The 15,920-nt window shown below is 44.7% G+C and overlaps 1 protein-coding gene across 1 annotated transcript in view; it reads right to left on the reverse strand.

Moving 5' to 3' along the window:
* Positions 1 to 15,920, reverse strand: part of LOC129381531 (uncharacterized) — a 204,494-nt gene that overhangs the window by 38,932 nt on the left and 149,642 nt on the right. Inside the window, exon 9 of the mRNA XM_072285548.1 lies at positions 6,835 to 6,970. Within this exon, the coding sequence (XP_072141649.1) occupies positions 6,835 to 6,970 (136 nt within the window). The remainder of the gene's footprint in view (positions 1 to 6,834; positions 6,971 to 15,920) is intronic.

Consider the following 15,920-nt stretch of genomic DNA (forward strand, 5'->3'; position numbering starts at 1 on the left):
TGGCATGACCAGCTCCGCCTCCCGAACGCTCAAACCTGCTGATGCAGCGCCTGGTTCAGGCATGAGAGCTAGCCTTTTCCGGGAGGAATTAGTGAGTACAGGCATGATTGTTCCCCGGGTAGCCATCGCTGTTGTCTCTGAGTTTCTTTGGAATTAAACTTTTCTAAATGTGGGCTCACCTGGCGCCGCCTTCAATAATGGCTGATGCTTGCTCCATGCCTGTGCGGCTTGTGCTGGGCGTTGCGTTATCAAGGCTGCTGCTGGATCCCAGGTGCTGGTAGCTTGTGCTACCATTGTCAGTGGCACCTGTACGGTACAAAAGTACAGGAAAGGTCTTCAGTCCTCCCTTTTGCGAGGGCAATTCATAGGAAATGAATACTTGATTATTATAGATCGCGCGATGCAAGAAGTTTTAGTCGTGGGGGAACCCTACTGCAGTGATACCGGAGTCGATGCTTTTCCTTTCTGCAACTATTTCTTGAATCTACGCAAGAACTTCGTGGCGATGGGGGATACCGAGGACGACCTTAATTCTTCTGAAGATTATTACGCTCTATCTCATATCGCGGACACAATAGGAGAGTGTTCGAAGGAAAATAGGACATGTTGATTTCTTGTGCGTGCAACCCGTGACCCACTATATTTGCTGGGTTATCTAGTTATATGCGCATTAGATACGTCGTGGAGTTCATTCCTTTAGCTGAACTATTACGAGCACTACACGTAGCACGTTACAGAGGAGGACAAAGAAAAATTGAGAGGGCGCATTTCTACCGAGGGATTATAATTTTGTGTTTTAAGCCTGATCAGAGATTCTTGAACTCCTATGACACATACATGTGTTAGCCAACGACGTACTCGCCTTTCAGAAACTGGTTATTCGAACCCCATTTGGCCACTCCTGCGGCTGAATTTCCGATGCTCAAGTGGTAAGCAATGCATATTTAGCAACTCATTAAGAAACCGAAAGGGGTTGTCGTCGCCATGTTTTGGTGTATGCCATCAACAGACTATAGGAGAAGTTTCTAAATGATTGGTCAATGCGATTATCGAAGATTCGTGTTGCAGACAGAAGATTAGCTTGGAAAGAAATATGGAAGTCTTAATTCACGGTGCAATGCCATTAAATGGTGCAACGGAAAGCGTCAAATTACTCTAAATGTGTGGGATGTGCGGATAGCGCTGCAAGAATTGTACCTAGCACTGCATGTTCCCCATTTGCGCAGAAATTGCATGGCATTGAAAAAAAGGAAAACGGGAGAGATTTAAAGGCGAGAATATGGCAGAACCCTTGTCAGGATGCGAGCAGGTTCCCTACAAAAGAATGGAGGGCACACCATATTGCTGAATGCATCTTTATATACAATCTGATTTGGAGAAAACTGACTAAGAATGATAATCACATTATTACACCCAATAGCATAGAGTCTACGCCTTCGTACGTCACAAAAGCAATTACCACAAATTCCCAACCAGATAGCTAAAGATTTGAGTTGCATTATCTTTGACTTCCAATGAACTAAGTGCGATTGATTAGGCATAATTTATGGAGTTCATTTTTAAAGCCGAGCATAGTCACTTTTGCTAGTCATGCCATTAAACTCTCAACGTGCATCAGTCAGTGTTATGAAATAGGATGCACAGTTACCGGCAGAACGAAAAATGCTTGACATATTCATAGAATGCTAATCAGCTTACAAAACAGGGCATTCAGTTTGGAAGGCCGTTATACCAGCAAGGTATAGACTTTTGTATTAACAGAGCGGTATGAACTTCAGGTGGTGCCCCACTTATTGGAAATCGTTGTGTACTGTGATTCCTAATCTATCAATGCGATTAAAGCTCATTAAATCTTCAGAAGCATATGGTGGGGATACTTGTGACAGATACATGCTAACAGAGCGAAAGAATTAGCTAATAATTTTGTCTCATTGAGTTACGTTTTCACTAAATTTTAATGTTTACTTTGCATTTGTTGCTTTCTTTATGGGTGTAAAATAACAGTTTCAGTATATATTGATTTGGGTTATTGCCCAAATTGTAAACTAACTTGTATGCAGTGGGATATGTCGGCTGCTCGTAACATGCTGCACGTGAACAATTCTCACGCTGTGCCGAAAACGTCACAGCACCGTTACAACCCTCCGGTATAGACAGACGGCGCCCTAATTTCAAATCACACGCTGCGATGGTATCAAAACATTTTCTCTTCTAAGTTTCATCGGTTCAAAGAAAAAAGTACCTAGTGGTAGCGCAACGGACCCACTGAGATTATGCTTGCTAAACAAAATTAGACCAATTGGCACGCACTGGTTCCAGTTGCGAGTCAATTGATCACGGCATCGAACCTAGTCTCGCATTCTGACGTGACCATCTAGGCGTGTGCATCCGCAATTGAGTCATATAAGTACAAATTCGTTAAAAATCTTGAACTGCACGATGTCATAGCAATTTGCATGTATTCTCATCAGCGCAGACAGAGAGAGAGAGGAAGGACAGGAAAGACAGGGAGGTCAACCAGACGAGCAGCCCGTTTGCCACCCTACACTGAGGGTGAGGGAAAGGGGACACACATTTCATGCAATGGACATTGATGAAGTGGCTCATGCGGAAACAGTGTTGGTGCCGCTGGTAACGTGCCTCTTTATACGCAATAAGTAGAGTTCTGCCTCGCAACATGTTGGAGCTATCCTCCATGTATGTTGTAAAGGCCAGTGACCGTCGCCTACGTACCGTCGACGTTGTAAGTCCCGTCGGTAATTGGCCTCTGCTGAGTGTTCCATTGGTAAAGCCAGACGTCGTCAGAAATGCTGCAATAATTAAAGGCGCTGGTGTTAGACACTTACAGCTGTGGCGAAAAAGTTGAAATTTCATTTTCATAAAACAAAGTTCAAGAAAGGTAAAGTGCTGTTTAGTAAACGGGCTACTTGAAATGTTTCGCACTCACTAAAGGCTCACTGCGCTGGCTGGCATTGCACAAACGGCACACGGGGCAACATCTGGTGCAGGGCGCTCATCCACCATAGTAGAAACGGCCCCTACCTTGGCTTGCACGAACACTGTCAGATTAATGGTTAAATTACTCACAATGGGCGCGGTGTCTCCGTCTGTAGTTTCCTATATAACATGCGGGCTCCACTTGCCACAGTGACAGAATGCTAACAATCCCGGAATAAAATATTTTACTCCATGGGAATTTTTTTTATGCAATAATAATAAAACAGGTTGGGGCATAAAGAAGGCAATGTGTGGATGTTTTCTGCAATGCTGATGCAAAGCAGGGCTCGTGATAGAAAAATGTCCCTTTGTACCCGCATGTTGTGATTCGGCACCGCCGTGGAGAATGTAGTAATTTTGCGCTAATCACATTCATGACTGGTGTATCCCGGAGCTGTGAGAAATATATCGCATTTTTGGTAGTGTTTGAAGTTATGGGCTTAAGTTGCTTGCTCTTAATACAAAACCGATATTTGTCTCATAGCCAAGTTCCAATTTGAACAGTTCAGAATGAGAGGATGAGTGTGAAGGAATTGCGGATCAAGGAAGATGGAGTTCATAAATATTTCTTTGCAAAAATGCTAAGTTTGCTTCTGCTATGCCAGTCGCAGCTGCTTATCTGAGAATTTATTGAAGGATCAAGTTTATTGTGAGAACAGCATGAAAAAAAAATGACAGTCACTTTAGCATGCGCCATAGATGGTGGAGGTTAATGTCGGCGCGCTGAAGAGAGAGCCATCGAATTACTCGACATTTTTGTTCGAGCGCATGCTTGTATCTTATTACTCCTTTTCCCAATAAAGGTCATGGGTTCGAGCGCCCTAATTAGGCTACCGTAATTAACTGTGCCTTAGTCATATTCGCTCTAATTAACACCAAATGTCATGGGTTCGACTCCTATCAAAGTTCTTGAGTTCGAGTGCCTTAATTGACTTTACAATAATTGACTGTCTTATTTGGCATGATGAGCGGCGTCGATGCGGCAACGATGTGAAAGATGACGACGACGAACGAGCCAGCAGTGATAGGAGCACTCCGATTTTCTGTGCAATCACAACGTGACCTTGAAACAGAGATCTAAGGCTTTCCGCCTTAAATATGTACTGTATAGCATGAGCGTAGCTGAAACGCGACGTACTACTGCAATTGTTCATAAATGGTAAAGAGTACCGCAGCTGATTTTGACTTTCCACTTTTTTATCGCTGTTTTATAAAGTCGCCATAGGTTTCTTTTTTTTAAACGATTCGGAGCCCTGTTACCTAAATTTAAGGGGTAAGAGAACCCTTAAAAGCAATACCAGAAATGGCATCATTGGGCAAACTACACCGAGTGGGAAAATGGTGAGCTTGCCGAACAGTTTGTTTTCTCTTTAAAATACATTGGTCACCCATAGGCAACATGCAAGCGGACAAGCAGTCGTGTTAAACTAACCTGTGGCTTTTGCTCCACCTGCCTGATGTTTAATTTACCGGACTTTAATGTCTCTGCTATCTTTGTAGCAAGTTGGTTAACACTGACACACATGCGTACAATTTATCGCCCCCGCACAGCACAAGAAACTAGCTACATGCGCATAACCTATTGGATCATACAACGCGTGCGCTAATAGGTTAAATACAAGTACGTTCATGTTTAAACGCATAGTGGATGAAATATGCCGACAATGCATTTTTCTGGTTCTTCAATCTCAGTCTTCAAATCTACATTTCAACACTGATTGTAATCTGCTTTACTGTAACAGATAACCTGTATTTTCCTTTATTTATTTTGCTTTTGTGGCACATACTTGTTTTGCTTGATTAAAATAATGAACATTTCCAGCTAATAATTCTACCTTCTATGTGTTGTACATTAGTATAGGAACAGTAGAAACTGTTGGGCGAGTTTATGTGGCAACATAATTGTAAATCTGCCCTTGAGAGGCAGCGCGCCGTCCCGTTGTTTCTTTTCTCTGTGTGCGCCCTGGCGCTGTTTCGGAATTGGGTTTCTGTAGTCGCATTTATTCTGTTACTTTTGTTGACGCGACTCAGCCAAATATGTGCGACGATTAAACACACGTGATGTTACTTTGCAAGTCTTAACTCTACTGGCTTTTCTGGTGTCTATATCCCAATATGTACTTAATAAGTAAAATGAGGTAAATAAACCACATTATGTAAATCGATAAAATTATGTAAATATTTATCATTTTGTAAAGAAAATGGAAATTTTTACTCAGGAAATACATATAAATTAACCTTTAACCAGAATTCTTCGCACGATCAATGTCGACCCTAATTCGACTAAGAGCACTGGTTACTTGTCTGGGGTAGAATAACAAACAAAAACCTAAACTCTTTATCTTACAAAAAAATTGCACCGACTATTATGATACTTCCGAATGCCTAATTTGAGTACAGCTGCATACGTGTTTTCATTTCACGATATATTGGCTGGCGCGGACAGTGTCTCGCGCGGCGCGTTGCAAACGGAGCCAAGTGGGGCGCGACTGCCTCGCTAAATGGGAGATCGTGAGAGGCAGCGCGTGGGTGACGCGTGGGCGCGATTCACAGCAGCCGCCGCAATCATCACATCAGCGTCGTAATCCCATTGTCGTCATGCCGTCGCACCACCCTGGTCGATGTATCGACGTCATTTTTGTTCGTTATTCGGCCGCAGTTATGCTGTCGCCATCGGCTCGGGATTATGCCGTCGTTGTCATGCCATCGTTGTCATTGCGTCGTCGTCACAAGGACGCAATCATGCATTCGTTGTCATTACGGTATAATCATCACGCCACCTATGCGGTTCGGTCGTCGCCACTATCGCTCTTTCATATGGTTGCTTTACCGTCGTCGTCCCGTAGTCCTTGTTATACCATCATCATGACTCAAGAATGCGCCTGTAATTGCCATGATGCCGCCGCCATTGTACGACTTTTCCATTACATCAATATCATTCCTTAAAATTAAATTTATGTTATGAAGACTTACGGGCCAAAACCCCGACCTGATTATGATGCAGGCCGTAATGGGGGACTCCGAAAATTTTCACCACCTGGGGTTCTTTAACGTGCACCTAAATCTGACTACACGGGTGTTTTCGCATTTCGCCCCATCCAAATGCGGCCACCGTAGCCGGAATTCGAACAGACGACCTAGTAATATCATTCCTTCTTATTACATCATTGGGTTAGCGTCATACAGTCATCATGCCTCCAGGATCATAGGTTACCTTGGTAAGCGAAAGTCACAATAAAGTGGTACAGTATTTGAGCATGTGGTATATAGTAATATCATAGAAAGTCTAAGAATTATCGCTGCACTCTGATATGAACGTCATTTAAGCAATATGGCCTGTCACTGCATTGTTCGAATGCTTTAGGGGCCCGCCGTGGTTGCTCAGTGGCCGGATTCAGATGGGGACGAAATGCGAAAACACCCATATACTTAGATTTAGACGCAGGTTAAAGAACCCCAGGTGATCGAAATTTCCGGAGTCGTCCACTACGGCGTGCCTCATATTCCGAAAGTGGTTTTGGCACCTAAGCCCCATAATTTAATTTAATTTTGTCTTCAAACGGACGCCTTTCTGTTTACTATCTATGCAAACGAATATGGCGTAGTACGTATGCATTTGACAAAATTGCAAGAGTACTGAGCATGACAAGCATGTTAGCACTACCTCCACCATACCCCGTGTTTAGAATAACGGTTGATATTGTGCGCGTTTCACGCATCAGAGCTCTCCTCCATAGGAAAAATTCGACAGTGGAGGCATAGTTGCACCACGGGCAGCATTACGCACCGTCTGTGATTTGCTTTATGCAAAAAAAATTTTCCGAACATGGGGCTCACCTAGCAATGTTTTCTGGAATGGTCGATGCTTCCTCCAAGCCAGCGCGACTTGTACTGGGCTGTGCGTGATTGATGCTGCTGCTGGACACCATAGGCGGGGAACTGGTGATTCCGCTTTCAGTGACATGTGTATGGCCTGAGAGAATAACAGAGGTGTTAGCTCGTCACTGTGCAAGGGTCATTCAGCGAGCGTCAATATCTCGGGCTGAAAAAGAACCCACGAAGATTTACCTGAGGTTTAGTGATAGGGTAACCTGACTTCAGTGCTTCCGTATGCGGTGCTCTTTCTGTAAATATGCCTTCGATACATGTGACGAAAGAGACGTGCGTGACGGAAATTATGCAACGTTGGATTTCCCCAAAAATATCTGCTGTATTTATTACACTAGAATAAAACACGATAGGGTTCCATACTAAGGACAACAGTACGCATTTCTAACGTGACAACGTTACGGGCCTCGCGTCGCAGAAATTTTGCTGTCTGCGTCCGGCGCAGGCGTTGACCATTTTGCGAGCAAAAAATAATTCCGAATCACGCATACCGATATACGCAGGTCATCCATGTGGCGCAAATGCATTACTGAAATAAATGAGTTTAAGTAAAATGCGTCAGAAACACCGTAAAGTACGACTTAACACAACCTACAGACATGATAGCATCGGACTGTAATTTGCATGTACGAGAAAACATTCTTTTACGCGGGAACTCAAAGACAAAGCCATTTCACAGCGTTTCTACCACTCCTAGAGTGGCGTGGCCTGCTCCGTGCAAAACCATCCAGATGGCGCTCGCCACCGAGAATCGGCAGCCCATGCCACAAGCCGCGTTTCTGTCAGAAAGCTCGCTTTCGTGCATAGCGGTTGCCGGCAGCGTTTCCCGGTAAACGTTACTCTTACATAAGCTGCAGTTACCGCGAAGCGCGATAAGCGGCCAGGGATCTTTGAATGGTACTGCGTTCCACTCTTAAAGGCAAAGCTAAAGCGTCCTGCAAATTTTTATGTGCCTAATCGGAGTGAAATCTTGGCTCTACATTTCCAGCAATAAGCATATTTCAGGTTTTACTAAGGTGTCGATAGAAAATATGCAAAAATTCTGTAAGCAAGTTTTTGCACTAACCTAACTTGCCGTAAACATAAAGGCCGCGTTCTCCTTATAGTAAAGCTCCGTAGTAGCGCAGAAAGCTAAACTTTAGCTCGGGAGATTGTCTAAGGACATTCTAAATACGCACTAACCATTGCACTAAATTTGCTGAGGTCGGTTGCACTTAAAGGAAAATGTTCGAATGTTGTGACTGGAGTAAACGAAGTTTTGTTTTGGCTGCGAATGTTTGTATAAATATTTTTTCAATATTGAAGAATTTCTAGAAGGTGAGCAATATCAAGCTTTCACATCTAATTGAGCGATAAAAGGATAAGACAGTTTTAGAAACAGGATCTGATAATATACCCAAAATGGTGGAAATTACATATGCAGCGCTCTGCAAGTTAATACTATGTTGTGGGTAGGACTTGCAAAGCGCGCGCAAACATACGAAAGTTCTGTAAGTTAGTAATTCATGAACCAGTATTGGCCACCTTAGGTGCTCTAGCACATGCAGTGTTATAGAGCTGTGATATCTTTTTGGGGGTGGGGGGGGGCAAAACTAGAAATTTGTAAACTATGTCCTTGTCAGTTGTGTCGTCCAAGTATGGCTTTCACGCTGTATGACTTTAGGGCATCAATTTTCCCAATCAGCTGTCCTGTGAATTCGCATTAGGGCTGTTCATACGGTAACCGACACGGTGACGCGCGAAAATTGTGTCCTTTTGTGCAGTAAATGCACCGCTGTTGTGTCCTATGTAAATGTTCTTTCCTTTGAGGGTTGTCAAGGGTCTTCGCAAGTGGTATTGATAGTCGACGGCCATGCCGTACATACCAGTGACGTCCGTGGCATTGTTGTGGCTGTTCATCGCGTTCCACAGATCTTCGAAGGAGTCATCCCAAATCCTAGAATTGGACATATGTATAAGTATCAGGCTCTTTGCTTACAGATAAGGAAGGAAATATCTGCAGAAAGTTTTGTGAAAGAACAATTTGTAAGAAGCCAACTGCTATTTTGTTAACGAAGGGGATACATGTAATGTTTAATTTATCCCTATGCTCACTTCTGGCTGGCACAAGGGGAACCCTGTGTAATACGTGGATTGGGGAGCGATCATCGATCGTAGTGAATACGTCTCTGACTTGCATGAACATGCAAATAAAGTTTAGTTTAGATTAGTTTAGAACTTATGTTTTTGTTCACTTACAACGATTCTGATTAGTGTTTTGTAGTTGGCTATACGTGTTCGGTTTTCAAGTTGTCGTGGAGCCAATAACTCATGGAGGAGAATCCCAATGATAATTTTCGAATAGGCAAACCGGAAAATTTTTGTCTAATGGTTCTATGAAATAGGGTGAGGCTCAAAAGAAGAGGGTGCATGAACTTCTTGCGTGCTTTGATTCAAAGCAGGGTTGTAATAAAAAGAGATGCTCCTTCCGCGGCTGATTGGATTCGCAATCGCCGCGGTGGTATAAGGATTTTCAAAGCAATTTCAATACAAATCGTGATCCGCGCCATGAGGAATCAATCTTATAAATAATTAAAATTACGAGCAACATTGCTTCCACAGAATAACAGTGAACCGATAGTTGCCTCTTAGGGAAGACTCATTTTGAGCGCTTGAAAAGAGAAGTACGCAGTCAGTTGAAATTGAGGATACGTGAGAAAAATGTGAGGCTTATAGCGCGTGAAAAGGCAAGGTTGAAAGGAAGACGTTACGTGTGTGTGTCAGGTATTGCTTTTGTTTTTGTCTTTTCAGGCGCTATAAGCCTCACAATATCACACCAACAAGCCCATATCCCTGCATTAGGTCAAAAATGTGTTCTTTCGAGTTTCCTCCACAGCTGCCTCTCCGAAAAATTAAGTTGAGCTGTGGGGCATGAACAAGCCGCAATTGCAGACATAAGCCTCAGAAAAAAGTAAACGCAAATGAAGTAACGGGCTTCTGCAGTTGTATACCGAAAATCATTCTTACTGGCGATTTCTTTACTGTAGCAGAAAAAAGTTGCCGAAGCTTACTCTTTAAAACCTGATATAGAACTCAAATATACTTATAAGTTTCCCTTCAGCTCTAAAAGAAAGAGACATCACCGAGCTGACAGCCGCGCGATGTGCAGCACGAGTGAACGGTGCACGAGAGTTTTTAGGTTATGCGTAAAAGAAGCTCTCGTAAAGAGGGCGAATCAGTCGTCCGAGACAGTCACCCAGTACGCGATGGCATTTCAGGAATCGCCCGCCCTACTACAGAGAAGTAGTGTATTTGCTCGCTTTGTATGCGATTGTCTCTATAGTGCCGGAATGGCGGATTGTGGTGGTGCGCTGGCCATGCCCATACGCTAGTTTGTTTACGCTCCCACGCTGGCTGCCAGGGCGGCCAGTCAGGTGAAGCAGTGGGCACTGACGGGCCATGTGGTGATCGCTGTGTCGAAAGGTACGTCGTGTGTACGCGAATCCCTGAGTCTAAAGGTACGTCGGACGTACCTGATTTGCTTCGGTTTTGCTAGCTGCGCGGCTCCCGCCTACCGATTTCTTGCGCACGTTTTTTGAGGACGTTCATTTACCTCAAAGGAGACCATTGGAAAAATATGCCTTCGAAATGTCACGGTGAGCAGCATTCGAAAAGCCTGACACGAATGAAATTTCGCTTCACTGCCTGGGTTTCTGTAACTGGCACGTAGACCCGTGTGTGTTTTTGCATTTCACCATCAGCAATGATAGGCCGTTGCTCCAGGAACAAGGGTGACCTCGAATTCGGCAGCGCAATGCCGCAGCCACTGGGCCACCGGAACAGGTATGCGACGCGGTGACCAAACACGAGCGACAAACATGTTCTTCGATGCAAGCACTTGCTTGCCGCAGTGACATTCCTTTGGATTTTAACGACAAACAGCCGCAGCTGTGCTTACCTTGACGATATTTTGGCATCACCCGCGCATCGACGTGCGAAAAAAGCTAAGAATGTCGCCCAGGTATGCAGGCTGAAGTTGTCAGTCAAAGGCCTGCCTTGAAGTAAGAACAAATCCATAGCTATCAACGCCTGCGTTCTGGGAAATACCTACGGGAACAATATTCGTCGAGAATTTTTACATGCGGCAAGACTCACGTAGTGCTACAGTAGGGAGTGCCCGAAGCGCCCTCGAAGAATTCCTGGATTGTGTTCGGAGTTACTTCTTCGCGGAAGGTAAACGCAGGAGGCGTGTGTCCATTGTTACTTTCTTCAGCCATGGCTGCTTCGGCGTCTTCGGAGCACTAGCCTCTGTTTCGTGAGAGAAGCACGTGGAATCGCAGCGCATGCGAACTTACGGCCGATGAGTAAAGGGAACAAACGAAACGATTGGCTCTTTGGAAGCTAGAAGACAGCCGTAGAGCTCATGTGACATAACAAGACGATAGAGTGGCGCCACTATCTTCTCGACGCTAAAATGCTCATCTTTTAACGGTAGCAGAGGCATTCTAATAAATCGCGCTGTCTTGCCACCAAATGATCAAAACAGTGTAACCCCCTCTCCCAGTTAAAAACCGTTGAAATGAAATGTATTTTTTAAGGGGAAAGCCTTTCATTGGTCATGGGTCGAAAATTTGACCGTCCTGCGTTATGGCATCAAAATGCAAGTGCATGCGCCAATATTTCTTCACCAACAAAAAAGAAACGAGTTCGATCACCTTTGTTCGCGTTGAACGGACACCCTTCTAAATAAGCAGTGTGGCCACAAAAGTGTGTGCGTGCGGTTTCTCCGGTTTTGTTCGTGCCTGGCGAGCAACGTACACGTACGTGTCTAATGACGTTTTGAGGAGTATCAGTACGTCTGCGTGAACTGGAAATGCATCTGTCGTTGAAAGTTAGCGCTGTCTGTTTGCCTAATTTGGCTTTCCGTGTCCCTCTGATTCTGTGCTAAAAGAATATGTAAAAGCCCATGTAGCTACCTTCGTCGAATAAAGCGCTAAAAATCATTCAGGGAACAAACGTGTGTCTCCCAATGATATTCATAGACTTGCCACGGCCGTTCTAGCGTGCCTTGAAGCACGCAGAAACAGTCGCGATGCCTAAGCCACCGAAAAAGAGGACTAGAGAAAAACGAGTTAAGAGAAAGCCAGGTATAATGGAAAGTAACAACGCACTGCAAACCGCTTTCCATGGAACTATCGCAGGCGTTTTCATCATGATCATCAGCCCTCTTTTCCCTCAAAGAAGCATGAAAGCCTCTCCCAAAGGTTTGCGGTTCCCGCAGTCCTTCGTGAAGTTAAAGTAATTTAAGGAATTTCTTGCGAGCGCACAGGCTTTCGCCTTCATTCTCTGTACCGTATGCTAAAGTTACTGTAATGTTTTACTTTTTCTTCTCTAAGTGAAGTGCGACGGCTTCCAGGGGAAAATTGGTGCACGCGAAATAATTCGGCAATGTATATAACGCAAACAATTTCATTTCCAGAACTCAACCTCTCAAAGCGGACGCAGTTTGTCCCCGGTCTGTGAGGGGGCGCTGCGGTCGAGGGTAAGGTGGTCGTCAGTTCTGGATGTTGGTGTTAATGAGCTGTTCTTTTACCCTTGCGTGGCCAGCGGGCGCGTTTGACATGGCGTTTTTTTTTTGTCTGTTGACTCCGTGAACACGTGCTAACTATCGACAGCTTGAGTGCATTCAGACCATCGAATTAAGAGCAATGGCCTCTACACTATGCACCTTTTATTTTTTTTGTGTATGGAAATATTGGAAGGTGCCTTGCGCCCGGCTGTAGCCACGAAGCCTAGGTGGCTTGTGATTGGTGTTCTATAGCTGCTGCTACACGCCTGGCACGTGAATGCACGTATTCTTTGTTCAGGCTTGTCATAAGATGCGAATGAAGAGCAGATGCCAGGTCAGGAATCCAGCGGCACATTCGGAGTTCTTTCCAGGGATGGCGTAACTGTCGTAAACATTTTTTCGCACTCGCTACATGTAGAGTTAAGAGCTCCAAGTACGGCACTCGCGAAGCCGTACTTGGAGCAGAACTTACTGCTGGGCGAGCTAGCTTACATCTCATAAATACATTGTTGCGCCAAAAAGGAAAATAAAGACTTATGAGGGAGAGTAAGGAACGACCCCCGACCGCTCTCACGACACTCAGCGCCCGACCTGTCGTTTCATGCTCCTCTCCTAAGTCTTTATTTTCCTTTTCGTGCAACAATGTATTGATTAGATCTTATTTCAAGCGTAGGCTTCGTGCAGCACGTCGCCACGCTGGGAAGTGATATAGAGGCACAAAGTCGATTCTAGACCTGAGGGATGTCAGGTGGATGCAGAAGAAAATACATTGTGACTTGGACAAATTAGACAACGAACAATGGAAATCACTCTTAACTGGTTGGACCCCCGCAAAGCACTGTCTCGTGTAAGGCGAAATCCACAGAGATTTCGCACTTGTCCTCGGCAACGCAACCACATTAAGGCACAGGCTCTCCACCAAGGCTGTCGAGAAGTGAATGCTGGAGAAGAATTTTGTGAGGAAATTGCAGGCGACAAAGTGCTACGAAAGCATCTTTAATTGTACGAAGTTCCCTTAACGCAAATTTCGACAACGGACGAACCTTTCTCCATGGAAGAATTGGAGGCTGCTCCAGCCATCGGTGAGGTGTGTGCAGTGCAATAAGCATACATAAACGAAAAATATTTTCTTCGCTAAGAAACATTGTGACAATTCTTATCCTGAGCGCTAAACAGCCGACTTTGCGCTGAACTTCACAATATTTTGTTACCGCCCGTGCATCGACGCGTTTATATATCTATGAAAGTCACCGCTTTAAGAGCTCAAAGTGGCTGTCAACAAAGACACGTTTGAGCTGCGAACAAATGCATAACTGTTAAAGTACATATTGTGGGTCCTGTCTGCGGGCAACAGTATTCAATCAAAATTTTACAAACTGTAAAGCTCACGTTGTGTAGGTACCGAGAGTAGACGAAGCGCGCTGGGTATCATCACGGCTGATACTTGGAGCTGCTTGGTCCCTGAAGCTAAACACAGGAGGTGTGTATTCGTTGCTTCTTTCTTCAGCCATGCCTTGTGCTTCGGTGCTTTAGCGGACTGGTGTGCATTCGCCGCTATGCGATGCTGAATCCCCGCGCATGTGGTCTCAGGGCCCAAAACGAACGCAAATAACGCTTTTGGCACTTCGGGATTCAGAATAAAATAACACCGCAATCTTGTAAAAACGAGGCAATAGAGGGCGCCACTAGCTTGACGCCAAAGCGCAAATGTTTGAATGATAACAGGGGCACCCCGATAACCCTTGCATTATTTCCGCCAAATCATCTAACCGAAGTAACCCTCACTTCCAAAAAAAAAGAAAAGCATTCATGTGACTGTATGATTATTTCATGCCCTTTCTTCTCAAATTGAAACGCCCTGCTTGCAAGGGAGAAATTGTTGCTCGTGTAAGAATTCGTAAAGGTGTAGGAGGTATAGAAATTAATTTAGCCCTAACAAGCGTACGATTACCAGATGCGACAATTCTGCTGACTCTTAGTCTCTGTTCAAATGAAGTAGTTCTTATCGCATGGCGAGTTGCGCTCGCTTTGTTCTGTTATCCATAAATTGCAGTGCCGCGTTTTCGCCCCATAGCAATACAGAGCTGAAAGTCCTTCGCACTGTCCGCGATTATTCGCTGACGAACGCGCATGCGTCGTGCGTAGCCGTAGCTCAGTCGGGCCTCGCGCACTGCGGACAGTTTCACGTCCCGCTCAGTGATTGCCCCACAGTCGTAAATTGAGTTTCATGCTCACCACGACGAGCGCTGTAGTCGTTAAAATAAATATTCTGCTGCCCGCTCCGAAATATATAGATTTGTGTTGCAGAACCTCTAATCAGATATGGAACACAACGACCGAAGCGTGAGCACTTATCACGTTGGAAATATGATGCCACTTGAGGAAGGAGCTGGAAACAGAAACAAGCCGAGTCAGCAGCCGAGCCAGTTTTTGCTGGGCTCTCAAGGTCCATCTAAATAGGTCGCGAAGCTTGGAAGAAGGAGCGTGCCAAAACCTATCGCCAGCAATATCGGCTAGTGGCGCACGATTGAAGTGCCACAAGGGGACGGAGGGAGGGGGGGGGGGGGGCAAACGTTGAAACTAGAAAACCTATGTGAAAAAAGTTCAAAAATTTTAATCACGCTGTCCTAGGAGTAAATATTCCGTTTCAAATAATTTTTCTGTACTAAAAGAACTGGTAATTCCTTTCTATTTCGCAATTTATCAGTTTTGTTGTTGATACCTATCAACCCGTTATTTTGGCGCAATACTTGACATGACTGCGCAAGGCAGCTATTACGTCGTGCTGAAGGGTGTTGCTCACTTGAACGCGGCGCTTTCGCTCAAGTTTTTCTTGCATTTCCTTGCGTGTTTGTTCAAAGTGTGCCGAGCGCTTCACTTTAAATTTTGCGTGACCTAACGGACGGCATTCATTGGCGAAAGGTGTTAAGTGGAGCCTTTCTATTAGCGCGGAAGCTCGCGCTGCCGCATCCGACGCGCTATGTCTCGTCGTTACGATAAACGGTGAGCGCTCCCCGAAGAAACTTAGCGTTATGTTCGTTAACTCTCAGTAACGCAGGCACAGAATGTCCTAAGTGCAGCAAAATTTGTAAGTGGAATGTTTTCCAAGCAATGTTTTTTTTTGTCCGATAACTGTGGGATATGGATATGAATGGTGTCGCACGGAATAGGGAACAATTCTTTGAAAATATTTCGCATACGTTGCTATACATTAGGACCTGTGTGTGGCCGTAATACTTTTCATTCATTGAAATATGTTTTGTTTGGTCATTTGTATTGGTTTCATTGTTCTAGACGAATAAAAGTGAAATTGATTTTGAAACCTCTGTGACACTGCCATTAATTTCCATCCCATTCGCTCACCTTCCTAAGTAACCGATTGGAGCAATTGCCGCCACTAACAGCCTGATTATGTTCACATTAAGACATACACCACTCTCATAGTTTAATGATCCGCTGGCGCTTCAGCTGAGGCGTATTCCAAGCT

The sequence above is a fragment of the Dermacentor andersoni genome, chromosome 11 (assembly GCF_023375885.2).
Source record: "Dermacentor andersoni chromosome 11, qqDerAnde1_hic_scaffold, whole genome shotgun sequence".
NCBI classification, from domain to species: domain Eukaryota; kingdom Metazoa; phylum Arthropoda; class Arachnida; order Ixodida; family Ixodidae; genus Dermacentor; species Dermacentor andersoni.